At 38.9% G+C, this 19706-nt stretch overlaps 2 protein-coding genes across 3 annotated transcripts in view; both read right to left on the bottom strand.

The window, feature by feature from the left end:
* Positions 1-2256: 2256 nt before the first annotated feature.
* Positions 2257-14961, bottom strand: LOC101166288 (vesicular glutamate transporter 2.1). Its single transcript, XM_004067032.2, has 12 exons — positions 14058-14961; positions 12452-12707; positions 11728-11846; positions 10368-10482; positions 9369-9456; positions 9198-9284; positions 8755-8897; positions 8445-8594; positions 6903-7035; positions 6488-6598; positions 5750-5877; positions 2257-5294 (listed from the first exon to the last, which is right to left on the bottom strand). Exons 1-12 carry the CDS (start codon positions 14129-14131, stop codon positions 4953-4955), a joined length of 1746 nt encoding a protein of 581 aa, XP_004067080.1. The 5' UTR covers positions 14132-14961; the 3' UTR covers positions 2257-4952.
* A 2002-nt stretch (positions 14962-16963) lies between these two features.
* The window catches only part of LOC101167353 (anoctamin-5), a 29015-nt gene continuing 26272 nt past the window's right edge, over positions 16964-19706 (bottom strand). For both annotated transcript variants that reach the window (XM_004067123.4, XM_011489726.3), the window contains 3 exons: positions 19485-19666; positions 18789-18894; positions 16964-18704 (listed from right to left, as the gene is read on the bottom strand). In XM_004067123.4, the coding sequence (XP_004067171.1) occupies positions 18480-18704; positions 18789-18894; positions 19485-19666 (513 nt within the window). In that variant the 3' untranslated portion in view covers positions 16964-18479. The remainder of the gene's footprint in view (positions 18705-18788; positions 18895-19484; positions 19667-19706) is intronic.

A 19706-nucleotide genomic window follows, 5' to 3' on the forward strand; every position in this document is an offset into this window, starting at 1 on the left:
GCTGTAGCAGCACCTGCACCCACCCACATCTGAACAACCATTTCAGATGCCGAACATATGTGTTCATTGTGTCATGTTAGGATCCACAAACACACACCCACGTGCTACACTAATAAAAAATAAAAAAAATACACTCAAATGAAATTTATGTAAATGCACAACCAGCTGCTTTATTATTTTTATCTGTAAATTAACAGAAATATTCTAAAATCTCGCCTTTTTTTTCTTCTTTGATGGTGACAGGCAGCAGTTTTTTTTCCTCTTCCTTCATGTGTCAATTCATGGTCATGAACCATCACGGGTCACTTCTCTTGCGTGTACTGGGACAGGTTGGCGGTTCTGGTTGGTTGGTTGTAAGAAAACAGCATTTGTGGTTGACCGATGACGCATTTATTGAGCTTGTCAAATTAACAAAAAGCACTGAGCTGAGCCGGGAAAAGGGCCCCATTAAAACGCACATCCACATGCATGATCACAGATGGGAAGACGAGAAGACGTAATTTTCACCTGATGCAGATATTTTGCATCAATTAGACTCTGGTCTCTGCGTCACCTTGAGTCTTTCAGAGCTCACACAGAGTTGTCTGATGTCAGTGTTGTTAGAAACGAGATGTGGTTTGGATTTGATTTCACAAATGCAGAATACAAAAATCCATATGAAGTCCTTTCATAGATTTGTTGTTTGACTAAACTCAGTACACAAGCTTGACAGAATTTGCATTACTCTACATATAAGGAAGGATTTATTTTAGATTTCTACTTGTTTTCTGCAGCTGAAAGCCCTAGTACTCCATCCATCCCTCCATCCCTCCATCCCTCCATCCATCCATCCATCCATCCATCCATCCATCCATCCAAAAGTAGCCAATCCGTCGCAGGGTGTCATAGTAGCCGCTACCTGGCAAACTTTCCCTGAAGTTGACAATCAATGACAGAGAAGAGAGCATACAGACTAAGCCAAAACCTGAGGTTTGACTGTAAAGCAGTTTTGCAACTCACCACACATCCAAAGCTGGGTTTTTTAGCCATCCATGCAGCACTAATTGCTGATCATCTAAATCAGGTGTGAATCAAGACACAGATTTCTAAAATGTCAGAGATTTCTGTGGCATAATATTCACTCTTTTGTTTTGTGTGTTCAACCAATCTATGTCAAAAACAATATGTTCCCTGTTTGTCTGTTATTAATAAAAAGAACAATAATATATATAGTAGCTTTACTTGTTTTAACCCTTGTGCTATCTTAGATGACCCCACCCTTGCATTGTCATGTTCTCCCTACCATGACAAAGGTGGATAAAATCATTGAAGAAAAAAGGTTCAGAGCACTGTCTAGTGGGTCTAGATGACCCAACTCCCAATGTTAAAGTGCCTATGATAGCACAAGGGTTAATCCTAAAAGAAACATAATTTTGATCAATCATTATAAGTATTTTTCCTTTTCAGTTTTGTTTTTTTTCCAAGAAACTCACAGTTGCTTGACTTAAACGCAGATTCCTTTAATATTGTTCCCACTCTAATCTGACAATATTTACTCTACTTTGTACTTCTATACTTTGAAGCAGTATTGATTTATCCCAATATTTTGTCTTCGGACCGTCTCTCTGAACCGAAGATTTCTGATGGGACGGGACCTGGCTCTAAAATCGAAATTACACCTCCAAATAGCTCAATAAGTGCTCCTCCTCCTTCTCATGTCCATTTAGAGGTTAGATCAGTCAATAGGTCCAGCCAAACTCCGGGGACTTACCCTATTGATTTCAGCCATTGAAGGAGGAGGGCAGCCATTAGTTTTGCACTTTCCGTGGCCTTGCATGAGCCGCTCAGTTTCCTTTTCCTGAAATTTCCACAGGAATCAAACAATTGACTGATATTTTTTTCTTGTGCTTTTATGCTTTTTTGCAGAAAACAGAATTTTTTTTTAATTGTTTTGTTTGCAGCATCTCTTAATTCATGCTCTAAAGTTGTTTTTTTGTATCTGTAAAATACATTTGAAAGATGTTCACATGTGGTTTTACAGTGAATGCCTTGTTGTTCATAATAAATCAATTTATTCAAAATTTAGCAGCTAACAGGATGCACAGATTCCACAAGAGGGGATTAAGGCATCATCAATAACACAAATTTCAGTGACTTTTGTTTTCCAATTTGCAAACAAGCGCAGAAGAAAAGAATATTTCAATGTTTAAAAAAGTATCAGTGACTGTGCTTACAGTTTTCCTTTCCTATTAAAAAGTACACATAACAAACACAGACTTGTTTTAAGTTTTTTTTATATCAAAAAAGGATATAGAGTATTTCATTTTGACATCAACAAACCTCTCACTTTACACAGCAACAGAAGCCATAGAATCACACTGCAACTTCAGAGGCACAAAAACAGGAAACTTCTCACTATTTCAAGTTGCACGTTTTTCAGTTTTTCTGAATCGCTTTGTTAAGGTTTCATCCATAATGTCAATGAATATTGTGACAGTGAGAGAGCTGGAGGGGGGCTGTACAAGGGGAAGCAGGTACAGGAAGAGCGATGGGGGTCCTGCCACTGAATCAAAGACACAAATTCAGCTAAATGAGGAGTGAAAGAGAAAGACAGACATAGGAGGGTCAATAGCGTACAATCAGTGTGGACCACACCAAAGCAAAAACTTAGAAAAAGAAGAGCGGCCGCCTCTCTGGCAGGACTCTTAGTATCATTCTCATCGGGTGAGCAGCCCAACCACAAACTCCCCGACATGTCATGTCAAAGACATTTGTGTTGGACTCGAGTTACTATATTTTCATACATTTATGTTCCTATTTTCTTTACAATTATTTATTTTCTACATTTTGTTTTCACAAAAACACGACTTCTAAACAAATGATTAAAAAGAAAAACCCAAAAGACTGTTCTTGACACTTGACCAGAACTGTTACTATGGATTTATTGCTTTGTACACTGAGTCATGTTTGGTATCGACTGCCCACTGCAGGTTTCTCTTGTGTGGACCTCAATGCTGATGGTTTTCTTTGAAACATTAGATTTCCAGCTAAAAGCCCACAAACTGCTTCTCACTTTTGGTTATTGTGCAAAGAAATTTAAGCATAAGTAACAGTTTCTGAAAGAAAAAAGAAAAAATATTGGAAAGAACAGGTAAAAAATGGGAATAAAAAAGACCTAACACTAACCTCACTTTGTTCCATGCATAAATACACATCCAGACACATTTACAAGGTGAAGTGATGACACGGACCCACTACAATTTAAAGACTAAATGAATTTAATTTTCTCCTCATCAGATCTGCAATGTGAAGTAAAGCATGAATTGTTTCGTCTGTGTCGCTTTCCATCTCGTGATTGTTACTAGCAGAAGCTAATTCATGATTCACAGAATATATTTTCCTTACGGTCTACACTGGCAAAACCAAAAAAGCATCATTTCTACAAATGCAAACTTCACCTAAACTGGCTTCAACTGCAACAAAGCATCATTTTTTTTGGGTGAACTTTATGTAAACTGCATCTAAATGTAAACAAGTATCAAATACTTGATTAGGAATGTTTATAACTTCTATAATGATTTGTGACATTTTAGTCAAAAGCTCAAAGTTCTGTGTTTTAGTGCACATCTAAAGAGTAACGGGAAAAGGTAGTACACTGAAAAGAAACACATTTTTTTAGCAACCAGTGGATTTTTTTCCCTTCAAATTTCATCAAACTATACCTGCGGTTATCATGAAATACTTGATAAAAGACAAAACAAATCCTATTTTAAGTGTGTAAAACACCATTTTACTGTCTTAATTGTACACACAAAACACTTTGTATTGACTAAAAGTCAATTAAAGTTGTGAAATCAATAAAAATATGAAAAACTTTAAATTTATGGTTCTATTTCGGGGCTTTGCCAATATTACTTTTGAATTTACAGTCATCCCACGGTGAACATTTTTACTTTATCCTAAATTATCTTCGTCTGTTTCTTTAAAATATAATAATTTGACTTTTGGCTCTAAACTACAAAGACACTCATACTGAGTTGGGTTTCCCATTGCACATATATTATTTAAGGACATCTATCATCACTATTTGTGACATGTCACAATGTTCAAAATGTAAATATATTATATCTACTTAGTTTAACGTAAAGTTGTAAAAGTTTAAGCGGCCTGACTATTATGTGCAGTATATTCAGGGGAATTCATGGCTTAGATCAGACTGTGGGCAAAAACATAAAACTTAAAATTAAAAAATTTAGTAGTGAGAACAACTTCTATATATAAACTTATTCTTCAAATTCAAAGTTAAAACCACATTGCAAGTCATTGTGCCACAAGTTAAATCTGTACCAGGTCCCACCGTCCCAGCAGGACACACACATACACACATACTCACACACAGAAGCTAGTGATCGAAAAATAAAAACTACAAAGTTGTGCATTGAAAAGACACTAGTGTGAGTGCATCAGGAGATATACAGTACAGTCTATCTTAACATAGTGTCTAGTTCTGTTTACTGTGCTGTGAAGTGACGTATTTGTACACCGAAATGGTTCTCTTGCTGCTTCATATGTGACAGCTCTTATGTCTTTTCTTTGAAACCCTAAAGGCTTCAGTGTAGCTGGGAAGCCTCAACACATGATGACAATGTTCACATTTAATCACAATTGCACTCAAAATAAATATATCTATTTTAAATATGCATAATAGTACATATACAGACTGCCAATTTGATATGTGCTACATTTCTATTGATCAAATATCTGAAATATTTTTTTTTAATATTTTCATTACTCTCACATTGAGTTTTTAACGATTTATTTATATATTCTTATTTTTTGAATTTGTGCAAATATGACAATGGACTGTGGCTTTTTTTTTTGGTTGTTTTTTTCCTCAGATTTGATATCATTCAGAATAAATCTGATGCACGTTTAGGGGAATGGGTGTAGTCGGCCATCCCCGTGTGCTGGCTCTAAGAGGATCCCTCATCCTGCCTATATCCATAGCCCCCGCCCTGCGCCTCTTCCTGGACATACTCCTCCGTCTTCTCCCATCCTGTGGCCCAGCCGCCGTTCACCTGTGTGGTTGCACCGTATGTTTTAGCAGCACCTCCGAAAGCACCGTAACTCTGAGTGATGTCTCCAGTCTCCTCAGCCAACTCGTCCTCATCGATGAAGCCGCATTTCTCCTCGCTGGTCAGTTCCGGGTCAGCCCAAGGCTGTTTCTCTCCAGACGCAAAGATCCCGTAGAAGACCACACCCCCATAATGCACCAGGGAAGCTATCAGGAAAACGTACTGCCATTCTTCTCGAGTCTGAAAAATACATCACACACATTTGACCATTACAGGGATTTTTTAATAGAAAAACTAAATTTAAGAAGTTCTGTGCTGACATACATGTCACCTTAAAAATGAAAAAAAGTTTATCTTTTCCTTTATTTATGTTTTTGCATTTGATTGTGTTGAAATTGCTATGATTTCTTTCTTTATTTTATCCAACATTTTTCATTCATTTGTCATTACCTTTTTCCATGCTGATTCGATGCACTCAACTAGACAGGCTGCACTTGTTCAGATTATCATTATATAACCAGGATTTGAAAGTTATTGTTTACACGTTTCCCACATTATCCGCTGCATAAATGCACAAATATTGCTTACTTAAACAGTTAAGTGAAATGTAAAGTAGTCCTGACTTTTCTAAACTCCCTTTGACCTCGCGTGAAATAAGAGGCTTTTGACATGTCTGTGCTTTAAAAAGGTATTACCTTGTTTTTCGTCATTGCACCAACAATCAGCGGACACACCATTCCAGACAGAGTCCCAACACCGTTAGAGATGCCCATCAGGATACTGGCGTAGCGGGGAGCTATATCCAGGTGGTTGACATTAAAGCCTGGTGCAGAACATGTGACACAATCAAAGTCCTGCAGACAGTTTTGGAGACTTGCTTACATTTTGTCCAACTTGACTCTTAAGAGAGTCAGTGCAGCACCATGCGTCAAATAAAAGAGCTGCATAGAGCTGAAAATAAAAGCAGCTCAAGCAGTGACCAAATAGGCTTCAGCCCGCCACAAAATCTCCTCCTCCCCCACCCCGAGTGGCTGAATGAGTAAGTGTTCCTGTGTGCTGCTGCACATAGCCTGCCTGGTGTCTCCCTTGAGACGTTTTGCACTGAATTATTAAACACTCCAGGAGAGAGCTTGACAACAGGAAGAAAACGGGTTTTGCACCCAGTCGAAGAAGTCTGCATTCTGTATGGCTTAGAATAAACAGAACGGAATTGATTGTAGGAGAGAAAGAAGAAAAGACATTGCTGCCTGCAGTCAAATATTTAAGAAAAATAAATGTCAGGGAGCAAAAACAGTGAGGTATTATGAGACATAAGATCATAAAAGTGAATGTAAATGCTCCTCCATGAAATATTCGTCCTCAAAAGTCCAAGATAAACCACAACACATGCAAAAACTAGATTATATTACAGATACAGAGAAACTGACACCAACCTGATATAGCAAATCCACTGAAACCCACCGCCAGCACCAGGAAGGAGATGGCCACCCCTTTACTGTGGGAATATCCCACCACCAGCAGCAGAGTGGCCTCCATGCCAAATCCTAGCAAACAGAGACAGCAGGTCACATGCACACAAAAAAACACCACAGGCTGTCGGTCAATGCGGTGCCAATTGAATTAAGCAGGCTGCAATTCTCAGCTCGCTATTACACAAGTGGCGCAAACGAAATCGATACACAGTTACAGTCCAGTTGTGAACTGGAAAATTGATCTGATAGATTTTTACAAACGTGAAAAACAAACATCGTCTCCATGAGGAAATCTGGAGGCCAAGGATAAAAAACAAAAAGTGGTGGAGAGTAAGACCTATCAGATATGGAGAGGGGTGTGGACTTTAGATCTCACCTCCACAGTTCATGATTTTCCTTACAGTGGTGGTTGTCAAGATGTTCTTGCTGCGTAGGTGGTCGGCCAGCTGACCACCAATGGGCACAATGATAGTCATCACTAAATGAGGAAGGGCAGACAGTAAGCCGACCTGTAACCAAAAAAAGTGTTGTTGTTTTTTTTCAAAAATGCCTCAAATCACATTTAGGTTGTAAATGTATTAATACTTTTAACTGCACCTTAAGGACCAAGTGAAAAAGCTTATTCTTGACATTTTGTTGTGTAAAAAGAATATTTTTTCTTTGAATAATATTTCAAAAATAATGTTTCACCTGTAGGCTAATGATAGCTGCATTTTTTAAATGTGGCTTTTAAATGTTGATTGTGGATTGAGATGTTCAATTACAGCAGTTTGCATGTTTTTAGAAAGATTTTCTAAAAACACTTCAGTGTACAAAAGGCAACTTTAGAATTTTAATCCATAATGTGACTGAATAACTCTATTAAGCATAGCTGATGTCATAAATGTGTTAGTGTGTGTAAAAATGCTTAACAACATGTCTAAGTAGGGAAACGTCACATAAATATGCTTCCTATTAATTCAATGATTTCATATTTTGTTGTTGTTTTTTTATTATGAAATTTTCTGGCCAAATGAAAGACACTTGTTTCTTTTGATAGCAACCTAACTCTTCTATAAGTACAACAGAGGTTTGTTTAAAAAAAAAATAGTTTCTACCAATATTTTAACATGGGGATGTCCAGGCAATAGCTTGAAGAAATAAATGTGTTTGACATCTGACAATCCATCAAGACCAAACTATTACCTGTTTCATTTTGTTAAACATTAGTCATGTGATAGGGTTTAGAACCTACAAACGTTTCAGAGCCCTGGACTCCGAATGAAAACACCTATGAGGACAAATGTCTTTCATGCCAGCTTTTGTTTCACTTGCATATTTAGATCCAGAGGAATTTCCGGGTTCCTCAAATACTATTTTAACCAGAAACTTGTAACCTGAGAGGTACATACGTTTATTTTGGTTTAGTTTAGGAATTTTTTGACATGGAACTCATTTGAAACCAGCCTTTTGTGGTTTTTTGAAAAGATATGACAGTAGTTATTTTCAGGTATGCTTCAAATTAAGGAAGAAATAGTGGAGGCTTGACTTTACCAAACATTTAATCTGTAATTGAACTGTTATCTGTTTGTTTAAAACAGAGGTATAGTTGTGTGTTGTAGTTTTCCTCTTTTTTGTTGCTGTTTGCAGTTATTCGACTCTCTGCTTTCTAATCGGATCATGTTTGCTGTTCTTGTATGACGCGATAGTCGTTTTGTAGTTTTAACATTTTCTGAAACTATTGCTTTGAGCCTGAATAAGGTTTGAGTTTCAATGCTTCATATTGTCTTTCACCCTAATTAACAAAAAACAAAAAACAAAAAAGGAAACCCGGGAAAAGGGTGTTCAAAGTAACAGGGTCAGCGCTGTCCCAGTCAGTCTCATGAAAAAAACTTTGTTGTGTTTGTGAGTTCTAACCTGCTTTGTGCTGCAAACTTACCTTGCTTATCTCAAAGCCAAACACCTCCTCAAAATACGCAGGCTGGCTGATCAGCAGCAGGTAGAAGGTCCAACTCCGACAGAAGTTTGCCACGATGATTGCATAGACAGGCATAGAGGTGAAGAACTTTCTCCATGGGGTTTTGAATTTCTGAAATACAATAAAGGGATGGCTTGTAGTCACAGATATTCCTATTGCTGCACATCGATGTTTCTCTGACTAAAGCTGATGCTGTTGGCCATGTGCTTGTTGTGCTGTCAAGAAAAATTGGAGAACCATCTTGTACTTGGCATTATTTATCCACTCTTACCTCTCCAGGACCAGAGAGCCTGGCACTCTCTCCAATACTCTCCTCGATGTAGCAGCGCTCCTCATCAGTGATGGTCGGATGATCAGCGGGGCTCTCGTACGACACCAAAATCCAGAAGATGTACCAGAAAATGCCAACGCATCCTACACATTACAGACAAATGAAATCTGCTAAAGCATTCAACACAAAGCGGGTCACCAAAAGGGCCTGAAAGCTCAAATCCCAGACAGACAGACCAGGAAAAGATGGAGGCTTATTTATTGACACCAAAGAAACAGGGGAAAGAAATCAATGCAGTCTGCCTGGATAAATCCATTTGACTTTCACTGTACTCTAGCAATCACACTCTCAAGGTTTGGTCAAGCTCAAAATACAGTTTAGAACTTCCTGTTTTAGAGTGCACACGTTCTCATCATGAGCAGATCATCATCAGTTGGTCTCACCGTAGACGTAGAACACAGATGACCATCCTGAATACTGAACCAGGATCCCAGCCAGAGGCATAGCAATCACAGCACCAGCATACGAGCCTGAAAGGCAGCAAAAAGGTGTAAACATGCAGGACATTCACATTAGATTACAGTCATCCATCTAGAAAACTTGTAAAGATTTACCACAGAATGAGATTGTTGCCAGACGGCTCCTCTCTAGTGGCGGTGCCCACTTACTCCATATACCATGACAGGCTGGATAGGTCACCCCCTGAAAACATACCACAGAGCAATTCCCCCCAGAGACAATAATATTTATATCTTTGATATATTAACTCAGATTCTCATCTTCTGACTGCAGACATGCATTATTCTAACTTTTTTTTAAATCTCATTTCTAGACTTTATTTTAAGGCTGCATTTCAGTTTCTCTTAAGTTTTACTGTGTCAATCTGGACGACCTAGTTATGCATGAGGCTAAAGTATAAGCAAACACAAATTAGCACGCTCACCCCTTTAATTACATGAACAAATGGAATGGTGGATGAGCTGTTCTGCAGGAGTACAAAGGCTTGCGAGTGTTAAATGTTCATCAGGCACTGATTTGAGTAAGTTGTGTCAATGTTGAATACCATTTGCATATTTTCTCTTTGATAGACAAAAAGGTTGGACTGGATCCTCAAATACAGTTCAGGTTTGTTTCCTGTTCTGTTGAGAGGACTCCTGATTTACCTTTACCACAGAACAATGTTAAGACAAAATTCTCCTGCTTTCGTATTGCCGTTGTTTGCTTGAACAAAAATCTACCTTTGATTTTCGAATACCTATTGTGTAGCATGGTGATCTTTGATGAACAGCAGCCTTATTTCTGGCTGCTTGCCTGTGACTCACAGGATCAGCGTGCATTACAGCCTTTTTTTTCATTCAGTGGTACACAATCCCTCTGTTGTTTTCCATTCAGTGTACACAGTGTGACAGCAAAGCAGAATGAGCTGGACTGCCATACAAAAACAAACTGTGGTAGACTGGATCAATAAAGCCCCTCTCACATTTCATCTGGCTGAATATCTAATGCATGGATACTGTTGTTCTTTGCCTTCTGTTGCTGTAGTGGTGCCTTTTTTTTGGAGGGGGGGCGGTATTATGGATATTATTTTTATTGGGATGCAAAGATGATTTTACCTCAACCAATCCCTGTAAGATCCTCACAAAAATGACACATCCATAGTGGACTCTGGCAGCCGAAGGAATGAACATGTTGAGAGTGGAGGTCAGGACGATAGCTGCCCCAAATACCCTGAAAATATGATGAAAATGTTCATTAAACTGCATTGATGGACACGTGAATGATTATTTTGAGGGAAATAGACTCATGACCTAGAGTGAGGCAGACTGTTTTATTTAAATAAAACTCTTAAAAAGGGAATGCTGTATTATCTTTCTGTTAACCTTATTTTTTAAATATATCCCATGTAAAGCCCTTCGGAGTACAGCGCGTTCGGACGTGCTCACAAATAAATATTTAAGCAGCATTTGGAATCACATCCATGTGTGTCGCTTAGCAACACCTCCCACATTAATGGCTATTCGCTTTTTTCACATTTGGAACTGATATAGTTTTTTTTATTTTTCTCGTCAAAAGAGGAAGGACATTCGTTTTCAGTATTTTTGTTTTCTTCATGCGGTATTTAAAAAGCACAATCCTTCCATCCTGCACAGTTTAGGATTAAAAAAAAAAGAAACAGTATTTATGACTTTGCAGGTTTGCATCTAATTCTGGAGGCTCTGCTTTTGTTTTCAGATAGAGTCTAAAACAAGAGAATGAATGTAGGCCAAAACCACAGTCATATTTTCATGTCTGCCACTTCCTCCCGCCATCTTCGTTTTCGATTAAAAAAGAAAAGAAAAAAAAGAGGGGAAAACGTCGTTCCACTTTTCTTTTAACGGAAAATCTTATTTTGAATTTATGAAATTGGTCTGTTTAAATTCTTAGGATCTAAGACAGTCAGTGTTGAATCAGGTTGTGCTCGTTGTTTTTCGTCAAACAGGTTCAATAATTAACAGTGATTGCGTCTGTTCAACCTATAAAAAATTGCTTTGTCATATTCATAACCTCTGCGCTGCCATAATCACACCGAGTGACGCACAGGCGGTGCTGATGAGGTTGAACGCCTTTGGCGACTAGACCTAGTCTGGTATCCATGCCCCTAGAGAGGGGGGGCAGATTAGATCCGACTTGCCCCCAGGAAGCTCATTAACAGGTTGCAGAAAGCCTTGTGCCGAGAGCTGAAGGCCTGCCAGCTCTGCCAATTCTGCCAGCTCTGCCCTCTCCAGCAGCGCCGGGAGAAACTCCCCGTCTGCAGCTCTGCTGATCAGGATTTGTGTTTTACCGCTGCTCCTCCGCGCGCCAGCGTTTTTGTTTTTTATTTGTTTTGTTCATTGTTGTAACAAATATAGAAAGAAGGCATGAATTCAGCTGCTCCGTTGACAATACTAGCAACCATGATCCTTCTTAAAGCAGGAACAAAATGATGCTGCTCACCTGTTTGCTGCAAGCCTCGAGCAGATATATCCTCCAGGGATTTGTGTCACGATGTAGCCCCAGAAAAACGAGCCGTGGATCATTCCTACCGTCTCTGGATCCCAGTTGAACTTGGCTTTCTTAATTTGCGCAAAAAATTGAGTTATTAATAAAATACAAATACGATTAAACATATTATAACCAAAACCATCTGTGCAGAGGTTTATCTTTTGACCCAAACATTTTCCTTGTGATTAAAATGGTAATTTAACCGCCACCATTTATTTTTGGAGGCCAATAGACGGAGAAAGAAACTGAAAACAATCACACTTGATTTCTTCAGTGAATTATATGAAACAGAAATAAGAATAGTCCGATTCGTTTTAGGAATGTCAACAACTAATGCGTAATTTTGCCTTATCTCTGATGTTACAGAAATATAAGCTTAGACGCATACATGAATAAGCATTTAAGAAATAAATCTTTACAATCTAACCAATGCTTGATGAATTTGTTAAAAAAAGATCTGCTTTCAAAAATGTATTATTTGATGACAGTCGTGTCAAAATTGCCCAGTAAAGAACCGTAATCCCTAAAAAAAAAAGTGAAATGGGCAATTAAAAGATGCGGAGGGGTTTAAAATGTTTCCAACATGTTTATATATATATGTATACATATAAATGGAGGGGCTTGTAAGGATGTTGAAATATCAGTGCGTAAAAGCGCGCGCCAGCCGTTGCCACACCTCTTTGATGATGATCTTGCCATTCTGGTGGATGGTGCTGTTGTTGACCATGCCCACTATGGCCACGCCCAGGTTACATCGGATTCCGAAGGAGATGCAGAAGCCCATGCCGCTCATGATGGCGATGATGTAGCGGCGGGGCAGACCGAAGCAGCTGCAGTCGCACAGCGGGGGCTTCTTCTCCGCGGCCTCCCGAGGCCGCCCATCCTCTGTCAGCTCGATCACCTCCCCAGTTTTCTGCCTTCTTTCTATCCCCCTAAAAACAGCCAGATGACAGAAAAACGGGGGTCGAGTCTCATTCAAACAAGAAAAGACGATAATGTTTAGGATTTTATTTTTTAGTGTGCATTCTAATGTGAGGTGGCGTGCTGTGGGGGCCCCATACTTGCTATGTAACCATTAAAACAAATGAAGCAGTTCTTTAAATCACAGAGAGAAGTGAGACATTTAAAGCTGCTTTTATCATATGGATTTACATTAAAAAATAATATATTTTAGGTTAAAAAAAATGACCAAAAAAGAGAGAAAAACATTTCTAATCGTTCTCTGATTGGTGTGGAATTCCAAAAGCGGTTTGACAAAAATAATATTGGAGTGGAAAATAAAAATCTAGCATCAAAACTGAGTCTGAGCAGCTCAGAAGAGACCAACATGTCCCTGACTGTACCGCATTGCAGCAGCGCGCTAACTTTCCCTCTCATCTCATTAGCATTCAGGAACACAGAGTTACAGCCTGCAGACATCCGTCTGCGGGCTTTCCTCAAACCCTCTGCCTAACCCCTGTAGACAAAAATCACCTTTATTCAATTTGAAGGTGTTTACTTGTCAATGTAATCCGATGAAGATTTTTTTTTAAATCAATTAGATAGAAAAAAATGTTTTTAATGAAAAGTTTAACAAAAATTGCAGCATTTTTCGGACGATTAACGAAATAAAGAAAAAACAACCAAAAACCTGCATAAAAAGATGGCATAGGCATTTATTTGAAATAATAAAAATAAAGCATAGCTCTCGAATTTATGCAGAAATACACACATAAGAAAAATACTGGAAACATGAGATCAATCCATATGTACGTAAAAAGATTGTGAATTAAAAAAAAAATAAAGCCCACAGACCATGTTATCAAAAATGGGGGGAGGGGAGGGGGCTCAAATCAAGGCCATAATTGAAACGATGCAAGTCGTGGTTTGAGCCTGACATGCCAGACGGCGTGAAGGTCGGTCGTGGCGCAGCAGGCCACGTGCGTCCTAACATCAAAACCTAAAGAAAGTGTGAATGGATTCCCCCCCAAAAATCCGTGCGTGACCCGCGCGTCCTCCTGTGTAACCTGCCTGCCAATAAGATTCGTGTTCAGGCCCCTGCACCGCGGGCTCCGTTGGCATGCAAACCCCTGCAAACGCTGCTCACGCGCGCACACGCACGCACCCCTGATTGCATAATTTTGTCCTTAGTCAGAGGCGTGACTACAAACCCATGTTGGTTTTTTTTATAAACACGTTTTTGTGCGGCCTGAGGAGCTGCTTATGCCTATATTCCGGTATAAAAATAAAGAATTGAATAAGTCATTTATAAATAGAAACGGACACATCATGCTGTACCTCACCTGTACAAATGGCCCAGGGTCTTCCCCGCGAATTCCTTGACCCCCGCCGTGGCTTTAGTCTTCATGGATTCCATATCCAGTTTCTGTGTGGTGGCCTGTTTTTCTAAACGTATATCTCTATTTTACTGCCTCAGCGTCATGTTACAGCGCAGGATGGCCGACTGCAGCGACTATCCAAAGCAACACACCAACTTAGAAAACCAATGCAGCCCAGCGAGGCAGCGATCCAGCCGCAGGAGGACGATTTTCACCGCCGAAAAAAAAGCACAAACACCTTCTCACAAGAAAAGGTGAATCAATCGAGGTGCGCGCCTTCATCCAGCTCATCTGCCGCCTGGCGTAAAGTAACCGCGCCAGCAAGTGCCATGACGACGGAAACAGCGAGCGTCTACTCTGTCAGAGCTGGAAACCAAAACACAAAGGGAGCCTCAGCACCACTAAAGGAGAAATTAATTTAAAAAAAAAGTCAAAACAATGAAGTCACGGATTTGGATGTAAAGGTTCTGTTTGAAGTAGCTTGAATAAATCAAAGTGGGAGTGAGGCTGTCTCGTGTCTCCTGTGGTGAGCGCAGGTTGATCTGACGTCGTTCAGCACCGAGGTCAGCGACAGCAGCGCCGCGACCAACATCTGTCCAGCTGCTGAGAGCACGCAGGACCCAGTTCAAGCGCGCGAGACCACATTCAAAAAATATTGGGTTGAAAGATCTACATAATACCAGATAAGAAAATCTTTAGTTTGCAGCTAAATCCACGTGAAAACAACGCTTTCAACAAAACATATTTTTGCTTGAACACCCAGCTTAAAACAAAGAAATAATAATCTTAGTATTATGTATAATAAAGATTACAAAAAATGAATCAATCAGGGGCTGAAAGAAGAAAGCTGTAGCTCTCTGGAGGGCGGTGCTATGGAAACCAAATAAGTGGACCCCCCCTCCCACCCACACACACACACACACATACACTCCCATCCCCTTCCTTTCCTACTCCTTCCAGCAACACTGGAAGCCATCAATAATTTAAGCGCATCAGCTATTTTTTCCACTTTATTGAACATGTCTTCCTTGAAAATCATGATTATGAAAAAGGAAAAATAAAAAAGCAAACAAGCGTTTTTTTTACTACAAAAACATGAACAAAAAATGCTCCAATCGAAATAATAATAATAATAATAATAATAATAACAAAAAGATGTCAACATGAATTCCTGCAAAACTGTAGGAAGAAAATGAAACTGTGCTCTTGAAGCTTTCCTTATCATTCGTGGGACTCGGGCACCACCTGGCGGCCAAAGTGGAAGATCCACTGACTTCTGTGAAAAAGATTTAGTTTTGATCTACTTTTTCCAATTTACTGTCATTAATCTACTTTTGTAAATAACGTTTGAGAAGCACTATTTTTATATTAATGTTTAGATTTTTAACAGTCTCCTAATGATGGTTCATAACTACGTTTATAAAGGAAAGCCTTTGAAAACCAAGACTATATTTTACTGTCAGTTTAAAGTAGTGACCATCACATCGATGGGAAGTTTGTTAAGAGAAGAGATCTAGTCATAGTGGTGTTGAAAGAGATAAATAAAGAGACTTTTGCATCACTAAAAAGTAAAATCTTTTAATTTTTAATCGTATACAATTGAAAAAATATGCTAGATATCCTGAAGTGACACCAAAAAGACAGGAAAAACTGTGTAACATCAGAATTTTAAAGTTAAACCATCTGACTGACTTGATGTTTAAAATAAAAGGACAGGGGCTGCTTTGTTTTTCTTTTAGAGCCACATAAATTATAATATTGATCTTGTGTATGTTTTTAAAACATCAGTTGAATGGTAAATTAATCATTATTTAAAAGAAATTAAATTGTTGTAAATGCCTTTTTTAAAATTAAAATGACCCGAGCATTCTAGTGTGATTACAGACTATATTTTTAAAAGCAAGGGATTTAACCTCTGTTGTTTATCTACGCAAAGCTGTGCAGCTCTTTCAAATATTTAGTGCACCTCATGCAATTTCAGCTGTTTCCTCCCAATCCCGAACGCAAAACAAGCAGTTTTTATCATTTTGTTTCACTCATTTTAATATTGATTTTTCAATAGATTTCTGCAAACTAAACTTTTCACACAAATGTCAAGACAATTTTTCTGCAAACATACAAGGACCTAAGTTCACAAAATGTTTTAACCCTTCATCAGTGCATTCACAGGAGCTATGCAAATGAATATATATTTGTACCACTTCCAGACCTGTTCCCAGGATTGAAATAATGTCCAACCTAGTCCCACATTGTTTTTTTAGATCTACAACAGTGTCATCTCATAATACTGCATGGTGGGATGGTGGTTAGCACTGTCGCCTCACTGCAAGAAAGCCCTGCACAGGATTAAGCAACCATAGAAGATGGGTGGAATATCGCCCCCTCATCATTTGACAAACTACTCATACATTAACATCGATTTATTTCGCAAGACATTTCTAAAAACAGAAAACCAAATTATTTTTAGCCTATAAAGACTCAGAAATTTAAACATTAAACAATGCCTGGACAAACATAAAAATGCTGCACCACGACTTCCATGATGCTGCATGCTGTTGTTCATCTTTAGGCCTATCCCTTCAGGGCTCGCCACAGCGAATCTGCTTTTACAGATCCGGATAGGTGGTTTGGCAGAGTTTTACGCTGGATGCCCTTCCTGACACAACCCTGTATTTTCTCTGGGCTGGGGACTGGCACAGGGAGACCCAGAGGGTCGCCTTTGAAGCTACACACAGTAGTTAGGCAGTAGTGAGGGGTCTTGCCCAAGGACCCACACTGGATGAGGTTCATTCCGCCCCCTGGGAAGCAAATTCCATGATGCTGCATGAACTGTAATAATAATAACTTTACTAATAAATACATACACGGAACAGTGTTTTTCTCCTGATTTTATTCGAATGAACAGCTTTAAATATTTTCTCTTTCTGTCAGGAAGCAACAAAATATTTATATACTCAAACAACTTAAGACATTACAAATGACAAAGCAGCAATAAAGAATAGAAAAATGCTTCCAGCTTGTACATTGCTCTTTAGAAATACATATAAAAACAAGTAAAACACAGATATTTAAGGCGATGGTTTGTTGGGCAGATCATCGTGCGTTTAGTGGGTAACATTCAATCTGCAAATATTTAATGACAACTAATGAAGACAATGTTTTATCCTGAGATTTAAGTCAGTTTTGATTTTGACTATTTTGACTGTCAAAAGAAATCCTGCTGAGGTGTAGACTTTAATTTACATAGTAAATTACAGATTAGAGAATAACTAGTGGAAGATTAACAAGTCCTTTTTTCGGAATAATCCACTCACTATACAGATATAGATTGTATAAATTGTACTGTTGTGGTCCAGTAACATAATTCAAGTTTGAAATAAAATCTTTAAAATAAAAAAATTTAAGAAACTGTGATGTTTTTGCTTAAAAACACAGAGATGACAAATACAAAAAGTAGAATTTGAGATGAAAATCTAATAGAAAATATGTTTGCAAATCAATTAGGCTGCAAAGCAGAAGCAAATCAATAAATGAATAATTAAACAAATATCTTTAAATACATAATTCTTGATATTTACAACAACTTGATATTTTTATAAACAAGGGGTGAAGACTGAATTCTTGTTAGTTTTTTTTAACATATCCTGTTTAGGTGTGATCTGATTGGCTGAACACACCTGATCCAGGAAACGAGCCGTGAGTAAAGGCAAAGCTATCTGGAAAACATGCAGACACACCGGCTCTGGAGACCTGGATTCCTCACCCTTGTTGTAAACTACAGCTTTACAGTGACTTGCAGCTTGTTGCATGCATTTCAGCAAAATAAAGGAGGTTTTTTTTCACCAAAGGGAAGTTCTCACTTCTTTATATCCACAGAACAAAGTCTAAACCAAAATATGATAAAGCGCACACAAAGACACAACATCAGCCTAAATTCCTCCACTATGGTTGTAAAACGAAACAAAATCAGTTTGGTCCAGATATGCAAACACCTTCATTTGATTGTGATTGTTCATGCAGGATGTTAGTAAATCATTACAGAGATAAGATTCTGACTGTAAAACTCTTTCAGCTCTGTGAAGTCAGTTTTTGCTTTTCAAACTGCGTTTCTTGACAGAACAGAAGAGACATACGGAGACTAAAGTCAGTTTGAAGACACCAAGAGAGTAGGAGGCTGCATTCACACTGCTTGGTTCACGCCATCCCTTTTTTAAGCTTCAGAAATCAGACCTAAATTTAAAAAAAAGTTAGTGCTACATTTTTCTTCTGATGCATATTTTGGCAAGTGTTGAAACACAAATAATTAGCACTTTTAGATGACAGGTTCAAGCCCTTTGAGGAAAACTCCCAGACTTGTCTTCTTTGTTTGGTTAGTTACATAACAGGCTACAGGCACTCAGACAGCATCTCCTGCTTGTCGGACGTTAGGGTCATCTCCGAACATGGCTCCGTGATGAAGCTGGCGCTCAGCTGCATTTTGAGTCTCTCCACCTCGTAATTGTGCAGGTACTCCTGGATCAGGTAGCGCTCTCGTTTAATCCGCGCCTTCACGTCCGAGGGGACGTCTGGGATCATCCACGCCACAAAGAACTTCACCACGAAGACCACATGCTGCATTACAGGAGGAGCACAAACATGAAGAGCTTACACTCACTCTGAACACAATGTCGAGCAGGAAGTGAGGAAACAGCTTACTTCCATGATAATAATGAAGGCCATTTTGGCTGCCAGGATGTGCCAGAACTGCATGTTGTGATCATACTCCCTCTGGTGGCCAGGAGGGTTACGGTAGTCTCTGTATCTGTACAAAACGTGGCATCAAATAATTATGTTCCCATCTGTCAGACTCTGAAACTAAACTCATTAACCCTTGTGCTATCCTCGGCACTTAAATGTTGGGAGTTGGGTCATCTAGACCCACTAGACAGTGCTCTAAACCTTTTTTCTTCAATGATTTGTGATCTTCACTGGTGTCCATGGATTACATGAAATCTTTCCACCTTTATCCACCTTTGTCATGGTAGGGAGAACACGTCAAAGTAAGGGTGGGGTCATCTAAGATAGCACAAGGGCTAAGAGGCCTGGAGTAATACAGTCTAAAGAATGTAAAAAAGAGAAACATTTGAGATGTTTCCAAAACTATGATTAAATCACAAGCTCAACACAGACAGTGAAGAACAATTTGAAAGCCAGAAAATGCTAAAACTGATGCAAAGTCATGTCTAAATTCCATACATAGGGTCATTTCTCTTTCTTGATACATGGAAGCAATCAGGGGAGGCTGGAAAAACAGTTTGATGTCTGATTAACTTAAGTTCAGGTAAACACAGGGACAGGAGCAGTAAAGGGACTTAAAAGAAGTTGGAGGCAGACACACTTCATTTTCCATACCTGCAGGTGGTGGTGGAGTTATCATACCACCTCTCTTCTGGCATATTTTGAGGATGTATCTGCGAAATGTTGTATATTGATAGGCTGCTGTTGACATAGCCACTCATGCTGCGGTCTTTGCTAAGAACATAGAGGTACACCATGCGGGGGATCATGTCTGAGGTGAACGCCATGATAAAAGCCTGAAACCAGAACAAATATGACATTTCTAAGCAAATGTTT

The sequence above is a fragment of the Oryzias latipes genome, chromosome 3, assembly GCF_002234675.1.
Source record: "Oryzias latipes chromosome 3, ASM223467v1".
Lineage (NCBI taxonomy): Eukaryota > Metazoa > Chordata > Actinopteri > Beloniformes > Adrianichthyidae > Oryzias > Oryzias latipes.

Bases quoted from the DNA above. Each gene is read 5' to 3' on its own strand.
- LOC101166288 (XM_004067032.2), bottom strand. From the start codon at position 14,131: ATGGAATCCATGAAGACTAAAGCCACGGCGGGGGTCAAGGAATTCGCG. The intron at 10,483-11,727 runs GTGAGCAGCATC...TCATATTTTCAG, and splicing joins TCGAGGCTTGCAGCAAACAG to GGTATTTGGGGCAGCTATCG. The intron at 9,457-10,367 runs GTAAAATCATCT...GTATGTTTTCAG, and splicing joins TCTTACAGGGATTGGTTGAG to GGGGTGACCTATCCAGCCTG.